Here is a 13,118-nt window from a genome sequence, read left to right on the forward strand (position 1 = left end):
TTGTTGTCCATTTATTTTGAGATGGTTGTAGCCTCTTTGTAGTGAGTGAGACCCTTTTGTAATGAGCAGTACGCTCTAGGCAGTGTGCCTTCCTGCAAGTGCAGGCCCCTCATTGTAACACATACTTTCTACAGAAGTATCATCTGATTGTGGGTAGGCTTCCCACCGTGGTTTTTCCCTTTCCGGGTTTTCCACGTACAAATCATGGTGTTATGTGGTATGGTTGCTTTGCATTGATTATCTGGTTAATTATTAAGTTGTATTGTTTACCGGTATATATTCCTATCGGCATTTGTTTGTTCTTTACCAATACTTGATTTGTTTAAGGTTGTATTGTGGATTAAAAGTTATAATCCGTTAACAACTCATTCACCCCCCCCCTCCCCTCTAAGTTGTTCACAAGTTATCCTAACAAAACAAACCTATTAGATTGTTGTTTAATCCCTTTTGAGAGGAAGTTCAAATTTTATCATCAATAATTTGAATAGTTTGAACTAAATAAAGATTAAATATTTAGGGTTTCATTCAATAGGGATCTACTAAAAGTGGTTTACATTTTTTAATGTTGAGTTTAATTAATTATATGTTTAAAATGTCAATATTACATATAAATTTTATTATTATTTTTGGTAATTAGAGGGATTTTTAACATAAATATCATATTTTGTTTCATTGTTGCTTTCCTTGGTTGTATTGATGCTTCTATTTCTGTTTGTAGTTGAGCCCCTTGTGTTGGTGTCTAATTTTTTGGAGGTTTATGGGTGTTTTTGGTTGGATATTGCTACTACTAGGATATGTTGTTGTCATTGATGTCAACATATTCCTATGTTTCGGTGTTGTAGAAAGTTGTTTGGTGATCCGGTGACTGCAGAGAGTTGATCTGGTTGGTTTATCTATTTGGGATGTTGAATCAACTAGAGATACTTCAATATTTATTGATTCCATGATTCTATGTGGTGTTTTGATTGAGTTGTGGATTTCAGTATTAACATTAGTTTTCAGTGTTCAGTGTTGCAGTGTTCTGGTGATTGATCCATTGTGCTTCAGTATGACCATATCTTTAGTTGTGGATTTGGGAGAGTGTTTTGGATGTTCATGTGTATCTTCACTTTCAGACGGTTCATGATTTGGTGCTCCACAAGTGAGCTTTCTAGTTTGAATTGTTGATATTAAGTGTTCTTGAGTATTAGTGTTTGATCGATGAAGATTTGGATAAGTGGTGTTGGTGCAGCTATTACAGATGGTTCTAATGTTCTTGTTGGTTTTTCCTAATCGTGTCCTATTTTTTTTGGTAGTCTCCATTGATCATTGTGTGCATTCTTGAAGATCTTTTGGGTCTAGTGATATTCTTCATGTTATGCAATATTTTCGATGTAGTGTGTTGTGGTTGATCTTGGTGATATTTCTGGTGGTGTTGTGTGTTCAAAGATTTGATTTGGGTCCATGATATGTCATCTATGGCATTGTGTCGGTCCGGTGGTCTATTTGTGTATCATTTGATGTAATTTTGTAATTGGGTATTGAGGGTTTGAGTTGACCTTGTAGTCAAGGTTGATGAATTGTATAAATGGGTGTTAGATTCATGTAATTCATGTGTGGTGGTTGTGTCTGCATTATCAGAGATTGGTTTATGTGCACATAAGTGAAATTATCTTTTGATGTGGTGTATTGAGCAGTGATTGTTGAAGGGAAGACAAATGTGCTTAACTAGAACTATCATCAAGCATTAGGAGATGCTATTCTTCCAGTTCATCTTAACCAGATTGTAGTTCAAATATTATTGTAAGGTAGTGAACCTTCCCTAAGGGTTGGATCCTTCTGGGTCATTGTATTTTGAGTAGTGTGCCTGAATGCATGTGCATTCCCCATTATAATATTTACACATACTACTACAGAGTATCATCTTATTGTGGGTAGGTTCCTAGCGTGGTTTTTCACTTAACTGAGTTTTCCACATCAAAATCTCAATGTTATGTGTGTTGTTGTTATTGTGTTCGTCTTTGTTATTGCTGCAATTGATTATATCTGAGATTGTGCTTAATTTGTCTTATCCGACCATAAAAACTTATTCATCCCCCCCCCTCAGTTTTCCTTCATTGTTGTTGCCATCATTTCCGGTGTTTCGACTGGCCTTGTTTCTTGGCCTCTCTTCCTTGGTCCCATTGCTTGGTGTGGACTCCCATCCTCTACTCTTGGTGCACAATCTTCTATTATCATTGTGGGTTGGATGATGTGTTTGGTGCTGGATGTTCTTTCCTCTGCTTCATGGTGGATATTCCTGAGCTATTTGCCTATAGTGAGGTTCATTTTTGCTCCCCTGTTTTGGATTGTCTAGTTGCTATTAAGGGCCCAGTTGTGTTTTCTTCTTCCCCCAAATTCTTCACCCAATTTGGGTATTGGTGTAGGCTTCTATAGGCTATGGTGTAGGCTTCTATAGGCTACGGTGTTGTCTATTGGTTTGAAGTTGTTTGGTATTTTGTTTTTATTGTGCTTGGATTCTGAGGGAACTTGGGATCCTCTTCCCCATTTTGTGCCTTTGTTCTATCACTTTCCTCCCCTCTGGAGACCCATTTTGAGGTGGGGTTGCCTCACTGTGGGTTTGGGGTTTATGTGTTTGTGGGCTAAGCTCAGTTTTAAGAAAGATTCAATCTTTCTTTTGGTGATGGTCTAATGTTGTCAGTGGTGGGCAGGAGGTGGGGAAGTGTTGAGGGTTGGTTACCCTATGGGGGCTTAACCAAAGCGGGCCCTTCTTCCTTCCTACTTGTCGCTATGTTTGGTCCACATCTTCATCTTAAGCAGTCACTCATTCCTCGTACCTTTTCTTCTATTCTTGTTGGCCCTCACCCTTTTGTGTGTCCTGCCCAGAATATTGCACATGATGGGGTTTTGGTGCTCTTTTATTCTGTGAGCAACAATCCTATCAAGACCACATTGTTTTGTTTGCAAGGATTCCCACCAGCAAAAGGTTTAGGGGGTTTCAAGGTTGTGGGATGCCTTTCAAAACCTGCAGAGTGTTGCTTGTTACATTGGCTTCATTGTGGTAAGCAAAGGGCTTGCTTATGTTAGGATTCCCAAAGATACTGAGAGGGGGGGGTTGAATCGGTATCTGACCGGTTATATAATTTTCTCAACTTATAACATGAAAAACATATTAAAACTGCGTACCGGTAAACCAGAAATAATGCAGCAAATAAGAATAACAACCAAAACATGAAAAGCACACCATAACACAATATTTAACTTACTGGCCAATAAGAGAATATTACTGCTTATAATAGGGGCCTGCACATGCAGGAAGGCCAAGTGCCTAAAGCTCACTGCTCAATTACCAAAGAAGTCACACTGACTTAAAAAAATGGATTACACAAATCCAATGTCTTGTACTGCTTCAGATCAGCATATGCTATGCCAGATTTAGTATCGGTTTCAGCTCTGCTACATACATAAACCCTTAACCTAATAATTCGCACATTAGGTCTGCTATATTCCTTTCATCAATTGCCTATTAAATGATCTACAATGATCTCATACATATATGAGTGTATGAGATCATTTTACAATATGCCATGTCGGCTTATAAAATATTTTACAATTAATTACAAAATATGTTTATACAAAATTGTTGTCGACTAAGATGTTGGTTGGTGCAGGAGCACCTAGTTGAGTAAAACTCTCATTTTTTATTATTTTATGCTTACATGTTTGTAATGTCTTGTGTTAGGTTGATAAAAAAAATTTAGGTTGTTATGTGTCTTGTTTTGTGGTTTTGATCTCATTTTGGGCTCAAGAGATCAAGTTTTGCCTTTCAGGCTTTGAGTTGACAATTTTTTGGCAAAAATGTGCAAAATTGCCAAAAAGGTCTTCTAATGCTTTCCAAAGCATTGAAACATGTTTGATAAAAAAATTTAAGCATATTAAAGTTGTTTAGACAAGTTGATAAGGTTAGAGTGTCAAAAATGTCTTTTGGAGCAAGAAATGTTGTCTTTTGGCTTGCAAAAGTTGTCAAAGTTGTCATTTTTTGGTTTTTCAAGCAAAATGCAGTTGTGGAAGCCTCATGTCCGTACAGGGCTTGGTAACTAATTATAAATTCTATAAAAAGGCCTCCCTTTTCTTGAAGAAAGGTTGGTGATTTTATGAGCAAGAGTTTCCTAATAAAAATCATGACATTTTGGCTTTATTCACTGGTTTTTCCTCCTTTGGTTTAACAGTCCATACTGTAGCTTCATAGTCTATACTGTACCTTTGGGAAAGTGTGTATAATATTTGTACAATTATTTCTAATTGATTATTATTCTGGTTTTCTTTGGCAGTTTGTTTGTACAAAATAATTTTCAATTGTGTGCTCACTGCCCTGTTAAGAGTTTGGAGTGGGAATATGCCACAACTTGACTAATCCAGGTCTGGGATCCCACAAAAATGGATTTAGTCAAGTTGGAATTCATGTATATAGTGTACATTTTCTCTACTTTATGCCAAAAGTGTGGTTGGAAGAAGGACTTGAGTGAATACTAGGCAAGTATTGATTACTTGGCTAGTAGCATGATCAAAAACTCAAGATTTGCACCCAAAAGAAATTTGGAGTGAACAAATGTATGAGGTAGAGGTTTGGACATATGGCCAAGAGTGTTGAGCATCATCTTGGTCTGTTAGAATAGCTTATTCTTATTGAACATTGTCATTTTGTAAACAAAACAGTGAGTTCACTATTTTTATGAATTGTGTTGCCAAATTGCTCAAGGAATGCTTCAAAAGCATAATCCAAGCCTTGCAACTATGAAGGCTATGTAATAGGAGATTTCACAAGTGTTTGCAGACCTCTTTGAGGTGTATTTCTAGTTCCACTTCCTTTGTTGTGTAGGTCCAAAGGTGTAATAACTGCTGACTAGTAAAAGGGCAGCATTTTGATTGTGACAGTGACAATTTTACTATTTTTCTCAGTGGCTTGCCAAGTGTAAATGGCATAATGCTTGTTAATCAAAGCCAGGGGAAGTTTTAATTTGCTATGGTAGAGGTCTCCTGTCAGTGTGGGATTTTGAATCAAGCTTGGTGAAAGGAATCCATGGTGGAAGCATCCAAACCCTCACTAAACCCTATGTTTAAGCCTAAATTTGTGGACAGTCACTAAACCAGGTTGAGGGAGCCTAAAACCATAAAAATCTCTTTGCTAAGACCTATTCTACACTATCCAAAACATCTTCCATGGTCAAGAAGCCCATCATTGGGCAAGGTAAGCAAAATTTGGCCAATTAGGCCTCCACGGGCTAGTAGCCCTTTTGACTACATAACACACACCTTAGAAGAACCCAATTGCAAGGAGGGCTTGAGGACTCATGGAGCTTTGTGAGGTCATCCTAAAACAGTGTATCAAATGACAAATAGGACCTTGGACAGTGCTTAGCTTCAGTTGGAACTTTTGCCCTTTGGTTGGTGAGTTGAGTAAGCCAAAGGCTATGGGTCTTAAACCAAGTATGATCATCAAACCTTGAGAAAATCTTGCTGCTCTACATGTCCATGTTGGAGTCACCTAATGCACTCTGAAACAGTGTGTTGAATGCCAAAAGAACAGGGTTTGAGAATGAGTAGTTTGGTGGAGTGAGCAATTGAGGAAAGTTTGAGTAAGGGTGTGGGCTTTCACCAAGAAGGGAGGTTGAGGGTGAAGACTTGTAGAGAGACCTGCCAAGTATAACTAAACTTGTTTTTGGAAACATCAAGAGCAGACACAAACAATACCTCTTGTTTCCTTTTATGGCCTTTTGACTCAAATTGGCCTTTTTGAGCAATTACCTAGTAACCTCCATATCACCGGTATTCTTCCTTTTCGGTGTCGGTGTTCTGTATGCCAGTGTAGAGTCTGTCGGTGTCGGTGCCTGTCAGTATCACATGATTGTAAGGTTGCCATCAATGAAAATATCTTCAATCACCTACAATTTCTCATTGGAGTGTGCATTTGCCAACAGTCTAAGAGATGGTTCAAGGTGCCCCTAAATCCTTTTGTTTCTGATCAGATAATTTATTTTTTCTTGGGAACCTGTTCCCGATAGTTTGATGCCCCAATCAAAAGCATGTTTCAAAGAAGGGTTGTCCTTTTTTTGTTTTGGTTGTTCTCAGTGGTCTCACTACTTGTGAATTTCTCTTGTGTGCTTGTTTGACATTTATGTATTGATAACAGGCCTATCCCGTCTTTAATCTAAACAAAACATAAATATCTTATTCTTGTAGTTTTATCATCTAAAATATATTTTCTTTAATTGATTTTAATTTCATAATTTCTCATTGTTCACATTATATTAATTTCTACTAAATTGTGCCCCAAAAAATCACTGCTAAAAAATGTGTAGAATCTTACTCATGCATCACAAACATGTCTACAAAAGGTTGACATCAACTACAAGTAATAAATGTAAATGATCAATGAGATATAAAATATAATTATTTTATGTAGACAATTATTTTATTGAAGACTATGCTTATGATCAACAATAATTTTAGATGTTACTTATACATAACAAAAAATAAACTACCTTAATGTATCAAAATATTTGTGAATTACACAAATTTTTAATATTCATATATATTGACTACACTTCCTTTTCTACTCTAACTCTATACTAATTGTTGTTGTACAACCATCTAGCTAATGTTCAACGTCCTCAATTCTATTTTCAATAAAAATGAATGTTCAAAATGTTGATTGGCATTAGATTGAAAATTGCTATAATGACTCGTGTCAAGGCTCATCACGTAATGTTGTATCAACCCTTGCACATGATATCATTCGTGCCAAGACACAATACCTAGCATTCCTTTAAGATCTATAAATGATTATTAATGATTAGTACACATTTATGATGTTCAACTATTTTTTATTAAAGCACTTATAAATCCAATTATAGATCCCTTATAAAATTTATTATTACAATTTCTTTTGATTGAAAAAAATCAAAATAATGAAAAAAAGAAAAGATGAAACATTGAGTTCCCCTACTCTAGAATTCCATAACATACTAACATAAGACACCATTCAACTTGCTCAACATAAGACAATAATAAGTCCCAGCCTTCCATTCACATCCTAATGGAAATGCTAGGAGCACGCTAACCTTACAAGCACGGTATATTTCTCTAAATTTCTACGTGATGAGCTAAGTACAGTTAATTTTTTTGTGTCAAAAGGTGATGCATTGGCTTGCTGGTCTCCTAAGCATGTGCGTTTGATTTTTTGTGATTCACCAGGTGGGTCCATTGACTCTATGGTCTTCCAGATAAGAGTGTTTAAATTTATGTGGGGCTGGTGTATTGACTTAATGATCCTACGGTAGGTCAACAGCCATAGATAGCCAGTACATTGACTCCGAGTTCTCGAAACAGGTATTGTTGCTTAAGGAATACAAGTTATTTAAATGGTCTTCCTAAGCACATTCAACCACAGAAGTTACAAGAGTTTACATAGTACCAAGATGATTATTCTCCTTGCTAAAATGTTGATGAGTCTTTGAGCCACCACTTCCCCCAGTCGGAGAGTTATGTTTGTGTCTTCAGCCTCTCTATGTTTGTGTTTCTGTGGAGTAGCTTTGCTGCTCACCAGTGCCTACGGGCTTTCTGGAGAAGGTGACATACTTTTGCAAATAAAAGAGTCGCTACATGGTGGTGAAACTAGAGATTTTCTGCCAGACTGGTCCAACGCTTCTGCTTCATCTGATTTCTGTAAGTGGCAAGGCGTCAAGTGCAGATCAACATCAACATCACGTAACGTCATTTCACTCGCTCTTCCCAGCCGAAACCTATCCGGTCATCTTTCTTCAATGATTGGGAAGCTAAGCCGATTGGAGGAGCTCGACCTTTCTAGTAGCGGATTATATGGACATATTCCTCCCGAATTGGGTAATTGCACCCGCCTTCAGCACCTCAATCTCTACAATAACTTTTTCAGTGGTGTCATCCCATCAACATTGGTCAACTGCAGCTTGCTTACTTTTCTTGACCTTAGTTCAAATAATATATCTGGTTTCATTCTTCCAGAGCTGGGGGAGTTGTCAAATCTGTCCGAGCTTCATTTATATGGTAACAATCTCTCTGGACCAGTGCCTGCCTGTCTTGGTAAGCTTGCAAATCTTCAAGAATTAAGGGTAGGGTATAGTAACCGCTTTACGAGCTCCTTACCGCCTGAAATCGGTAACTGCTCAAAGCTCACGTTTATCAGCTTTGCCTCCTCCGATCTGAAAGGTACAATCCCATGGGAAATCGGCAAATTGCAAAAGCTGGAAGAGCTATATCTTTTTGATAATCAATTGAATGGCTTTATCCCTTCAAGCATTGGGAATTGCAGGGCGCTGGAAAAGTTTGCTGTTTACGAAAACAATATACAAGGATCCATTCCAAGAGAGTTCGGCCGTCTCCGGCGCCTCCAATTTTTGTGGGTGTACACGAATCTTCTTTCAGGGGATCTTCCCGCTGAATTGGGCAACATGTCAATGCTGCAAGAGATGGACATGAGTTTCAACAATCTCGTTGGAAGTCTACCGGAGGAAATTGGTAAGTTGAAAAGTTTGAATTATGTAGATCTTTCCAACAATAATCTTTCTGGGAGGATTCCTGCATCCTTCGGGAAACTTTCAAGCTTAGAAACATTAAATTTGCAAGGAAACCGATTCAACGGCACCTTGCCGGAAGAAATTGGTTTTCTTCCAAATTTGACAGTACTGTCCATTAGTAGGAACAGATTGGAAGGTCAGTTGCCTACATCCCTCGGAAATTTCAGTAACCTGAGCTTCCTAGATGCCTATTCCAATCGACTAAGCGGGGAATATCCTCCTGGAATATGTAGGGCTAAGCAACTAAGAATTCTCATTCTTTTCGACAATCTTTTAGTAGGAAATATCTCCTCGCTTTTGAAGGATTGCGTTTCATTGAAAAGAGTTCGGCTTCAAAATAACTACTTTACAGGCCATATACCTTCAGATATCTCAAAATTGTCTGGTCTGGCTTACCTGGAGCTGTCCTTCAACAGACTTCATGGAGGAATACCTGCCGAGGTAGGCCAACTCAAGAACCTCACTAATCTCATTCTTTGCGGCAATTACTTAACTGGACCTATTCCTCCTCAAATTGGAGATCTTACAATCCTGGGCAGGCTCAATTTGAGCAACAACAAACTCAGTGGAAATATTCCTTTGCAAGTCGGAAATCTCAAGAGTTTAGAATATCTAGATCTCAGTCGGAATTCACTTGAAGGTGTTATTCCTCAATTTTTCGGCAACAATTTTTCCGACCTGCTAATCTTAAAGCTAAGCTCCAACAATTTGAGTGGAAGTATTCCTGCATCTCTGGGAGGTTGCTCGAGTTTGATAGAGTTAGACCTGTCTCGCAATCGACTTGAAAAATCGATTCCGAGGGAAATAGGAAATCTGGTGCATCTGTCAACTGGCTTGGATCTCAGTTGGAACAGGCTATCTGGTTCTCTTCCACCAGAAATTGGAAATCTGCTACTTCTTGAATCATTAGACGTCTCCTACAATCAACTATCTGGCCAGATTCCACCTTCTTTGTCAGGGTTAGGAATTCTTTCCAAATTCAATTTTTCATTCAATCAATTCAACGGCCGAATTCCCCCTCTGAAAGCTCTCTCCAAGAGCACCGCAAGCGCCTTTGATGGCAACGAAGCTCTGTGCGGCCCACCCACTTCCAATTCCTGCTTGGAAAGCAGTAATAATAATACTAGCAATAACAAAAGTTTAGGGAGAGGGAGCCTGGTAGGAATTGTTATTGCTGGATTGGCTGTTGTTACGCTTGTAATAATAGGCGTTGTATGTTACCGGAGCAAGGTAACTGCACAAGGTGAAGAATTGAACGAAGAGGAGGACACCCTTAATGGATCATTCAGAAAAGTGGAGGTCGATGTTGCCGGAGGTTATAAACACAGGATTACATATCAAGAAATTTTGAACGCCACGGAGGAATTCAGTGATAATTATCTAATCGGCTCTGGTAGCTTTGGCAGAGTGTACAAGGTTCTTCTGAGCGAAGCTGAGAAAAGTCTGGCAATTGCTGCAAAGGTCTTGAGATTGCAGGAGGAAGGGAAGAGTAATTTGATGCGCGAGATTGAAGCTCTCAAGTTTGTCCGCCACAGAAACATTGTACGTTTTTTTGGGTTTGTTAATGGGGGCAATATCAACATGGACATTCTGCTCTTCCAATACATGGCAAAGGGTTCTTTGGTGGAAGCACTAAGATCACAAAAGCTGGAGTGGAAAATTCGATTGAATATAGGTTTGGGAGTAGCGCAGGCTCTGAAATATTTGCACCATGACTGCACACCTCCAATTGTACACCGTGACCTCAAGTCGGCCAACATTTTGCTGGACGATGAGTACGTTGCACATGTGGCTGACTTCGGTCTTGCAAAATTGGTCTATTCAGAAGGCCAAAGCAGTAGCTCCTCCGTTTATGCTGGCAGTCCTGGCTATATGGCTCCAGGTTCAGACAATTTTTTTTATATGGATTTATCTCTATATTTCTTTCTTTTATTCTTTTTAAACTCGGAGGTCCTTAATATTAATAATTATTTGTGGGTTATTTTGTCATAGAATGTGGTTATGGAGTTAGGTCTTCCCCGAAACAAGACGTGTTCAGCTTTGGAGTTGTGTTGCTGGAGCTTGTTACTGGCAAAGCAGCCATCGTGGATGAGGAAGGAGGAGGAGGAGAAAGCAGAAGTTTGGCTGAATGGGCTACTATCATGAAAAAGAAAGATGGCCACGTTGTCATAAATGCGGAGCTGTTGAATGATTATGAAAAATGGGGAAATGAAATTGAGAAAGTGATAGAGATTGCCCTCCTCTGCACTCAACAGTCGCCAAGAGAGAGGCCATCCATGCAAAAAGTAGTGGACTTGCTTTCTCCACCATCTCCAGTCGTACTTCAATATTTAAGTATGTAATAATCAAATATGTATGTCGAAGAGGGTGAACATAGAATCAGAAGCGTCAGTCTCTCAGAGATCTTTCTAGTCTTTCGCAATTCCATTAGGAAGCATCAGTATCTCTGAGTTATTTTCTTTTCGTTAGGTGACTATATAGCTATATATTTCCATTTGGTGGTTATTTTGAATTTCCCTGAATTAAAATAAAGTATTCATCTAATTCTTATTTTTTATTTATTTTAAAGTTTATAATAATCATCAAAATATTAATATTTTTTTATTTTTAAAATAAGTAATATGTAAAATAAAGATATATTAAGTGAAAGAAAAATATTATAATTTTTTTATTTGAATTTAAAGAGTACTCAATCTTTTTAAAGTTTGAGTCAAGAAAAATAAATTTTGATTTGTTAAGTTAAAATATTAATTTTGATGAATATGCATTAAGTGAAGGTATAAAATTTAAATAACTAAGCTAGTATATATATCTTAAATTCTTCTCTCTTAAAAATGTTGAGAGATGTCAATTTAGAACTATTTTATTTACTTAAAAGTTATTTTATATTACATCCAATCAAAGAATAGATAGGCGCCTATCAGTCTCGAGGCGCCTATTTTAAATTATTGTTGAAAATAGATAGGCACCTCGATACTGATATCTCTTGGCATATTTTAGATAGATGTGTTGAGATATCTAGCCTAGTAGCATCCACAACGCAACATGTAAAGTATTAATTTATCACCTTTTTTATTTAAATAAAGCATTATTATCCTTTGCAAATCATGATGCCTATCATATCCAATGGAGTGTACAATAGAAATTTATAAAGAATGCAATATTTCATCTTTAAAAACAAAAATTTTATCTCAATTTTAATAGAATAGTTCATTTCAACAATGTATACATTACATTAAAATATTATGTTTCCAAAGATTTGAGTCTTTCTTCCTCTGCTTTCCTTTTGGCGAGTTCCTTTCCTGACTTCATTTTTTCATAATTATCATATAAAAATGATGGTGAGATTATAATTCCATCCAAGGCCTTAACACATGATATAGCAACAAATGTTAATCCTGCCCTTTCTCTTGGTCGTATGTCAATTGTTGCCTTGGAAAGAGTCAATCCTTGTGATTTATGGATTGTTAGTGCCCAAGCCAATCATAGGGGCAATTGACGTGTGCAGCCCCTTTGTATCAGTGAAATAGGAATCAAATTTGGAGATGCATCTTTGAAAGGAAGTCCAGAGTAATTGTCAAATTCAACCATAACATATGCTAGCAGATCTAGTGGGGCACATCCAAGTTTGTATATGATATTTCGGATGTATCCTAAAGCTCCATTCACAAGACCTATTTCTATCCATAAATTAGATGTTAACAAGACCCTTGCATCCTTAGCAATTAATAATTCAACATCCAGTTCATCATTTTGACCTCCTTCTGGATTCATACGACCTTCTTTACTTGCTATGCTATGGGCTATCAGTCTTCTTAATGTATATAACTTTTTTTTAGTTATGGCTATGTGCATTATCATTTGTTGAAAATAGATGAATATTATTATCAAATTCCTCCTTAACTTCTGGATGTAATGAAACATTTGTTCTTGTAATCAATAATTTCCAATCATCTATAGTTGGATTGGCATCCCTAACATTTGTGTGTAGTTTGTAAAACCTTTGTTGGTCTTCACTTTCACCTTCTTGTCTGAACACCTTATCCAAAGTAACAACTACCTTAAACTCTTCCCATAATAATTTTCCATGTGCATTACTATCATAAGGTGGTTTGTCACTAATAGGAGGTAGTTGTCCCAAATCTCCTACCAAAATGATTGATCTTCCACCAAAATTCATATTTAACTTTTCAGGAAAAGCCTTGCATGGTCTTGAATCAATATTTTGTAACAAATTTTGTCCAATGAAACTCATTTTATCAATCAATATTTATTTAATATGTTGAATTCCTCCTTGAAGACTTGTGAGCCTTGTGCCTTCTAATTCAACAAAATTTGTAAGAAGTATATCAAAGTTGAATGAATTGTTGACAAGCTAATTCATTAAAAGTTGCAACTCCAATTGCTGCTAGTAATAATAGGGGAGAACTTTGTGGTGTTGATGCATCACAAAGAGATTGATGAAGTGCACGAATCAGATATTATTTACCTATTCCATTTGTTCCTTGAATTATCATGTATAGTGGC

At 37.2% G+C, this 13,118-nt stretch overlaps 1 protein-coding gene across 1 annotated transcript; it reads left to right on the plus strand.

Annotated features, from left to right (window-relative positions):
• The first annotated feature begins 7,523 nt into the window (after positions 1-7,523).
• On the plus strand, positions 7,524-10,933 carry LOC131069004 (probable leucine-rich repeat receptor-like protein kinase At5g63930). The gene is made up of 2 exons (XM_059219252.1): positions 7,524-10,473; positions 10,584-10,933. Exons 1-2 carry the CDS (start codon positions 7,524-7,526, stop codon positions 10,931-10,933), a joined length of 3,300 nt encoding a protein of 1,099 aa, XP_059075235.1.
• The last annotated feature ends 2,185 nt before the right edge of the window (positions 10,934-13,118 follow it).

The sequence above is a fragment of the Cryptomeria japonica genome, chromosome 4 (genome assembly GCF_030272615.1).
Source record: "Cryptomeria japonica chromosome 4, Sugi_1.0, whole genome shotgun sequence".
In the NCBI taxonomy this organism is placed as follows: Eukaryota; Viridiplantae; Streptophyta; class Pinopsida; order Cupressales; family Cupressaceae; genus Cryptomeria; species Cryptomeria japonica.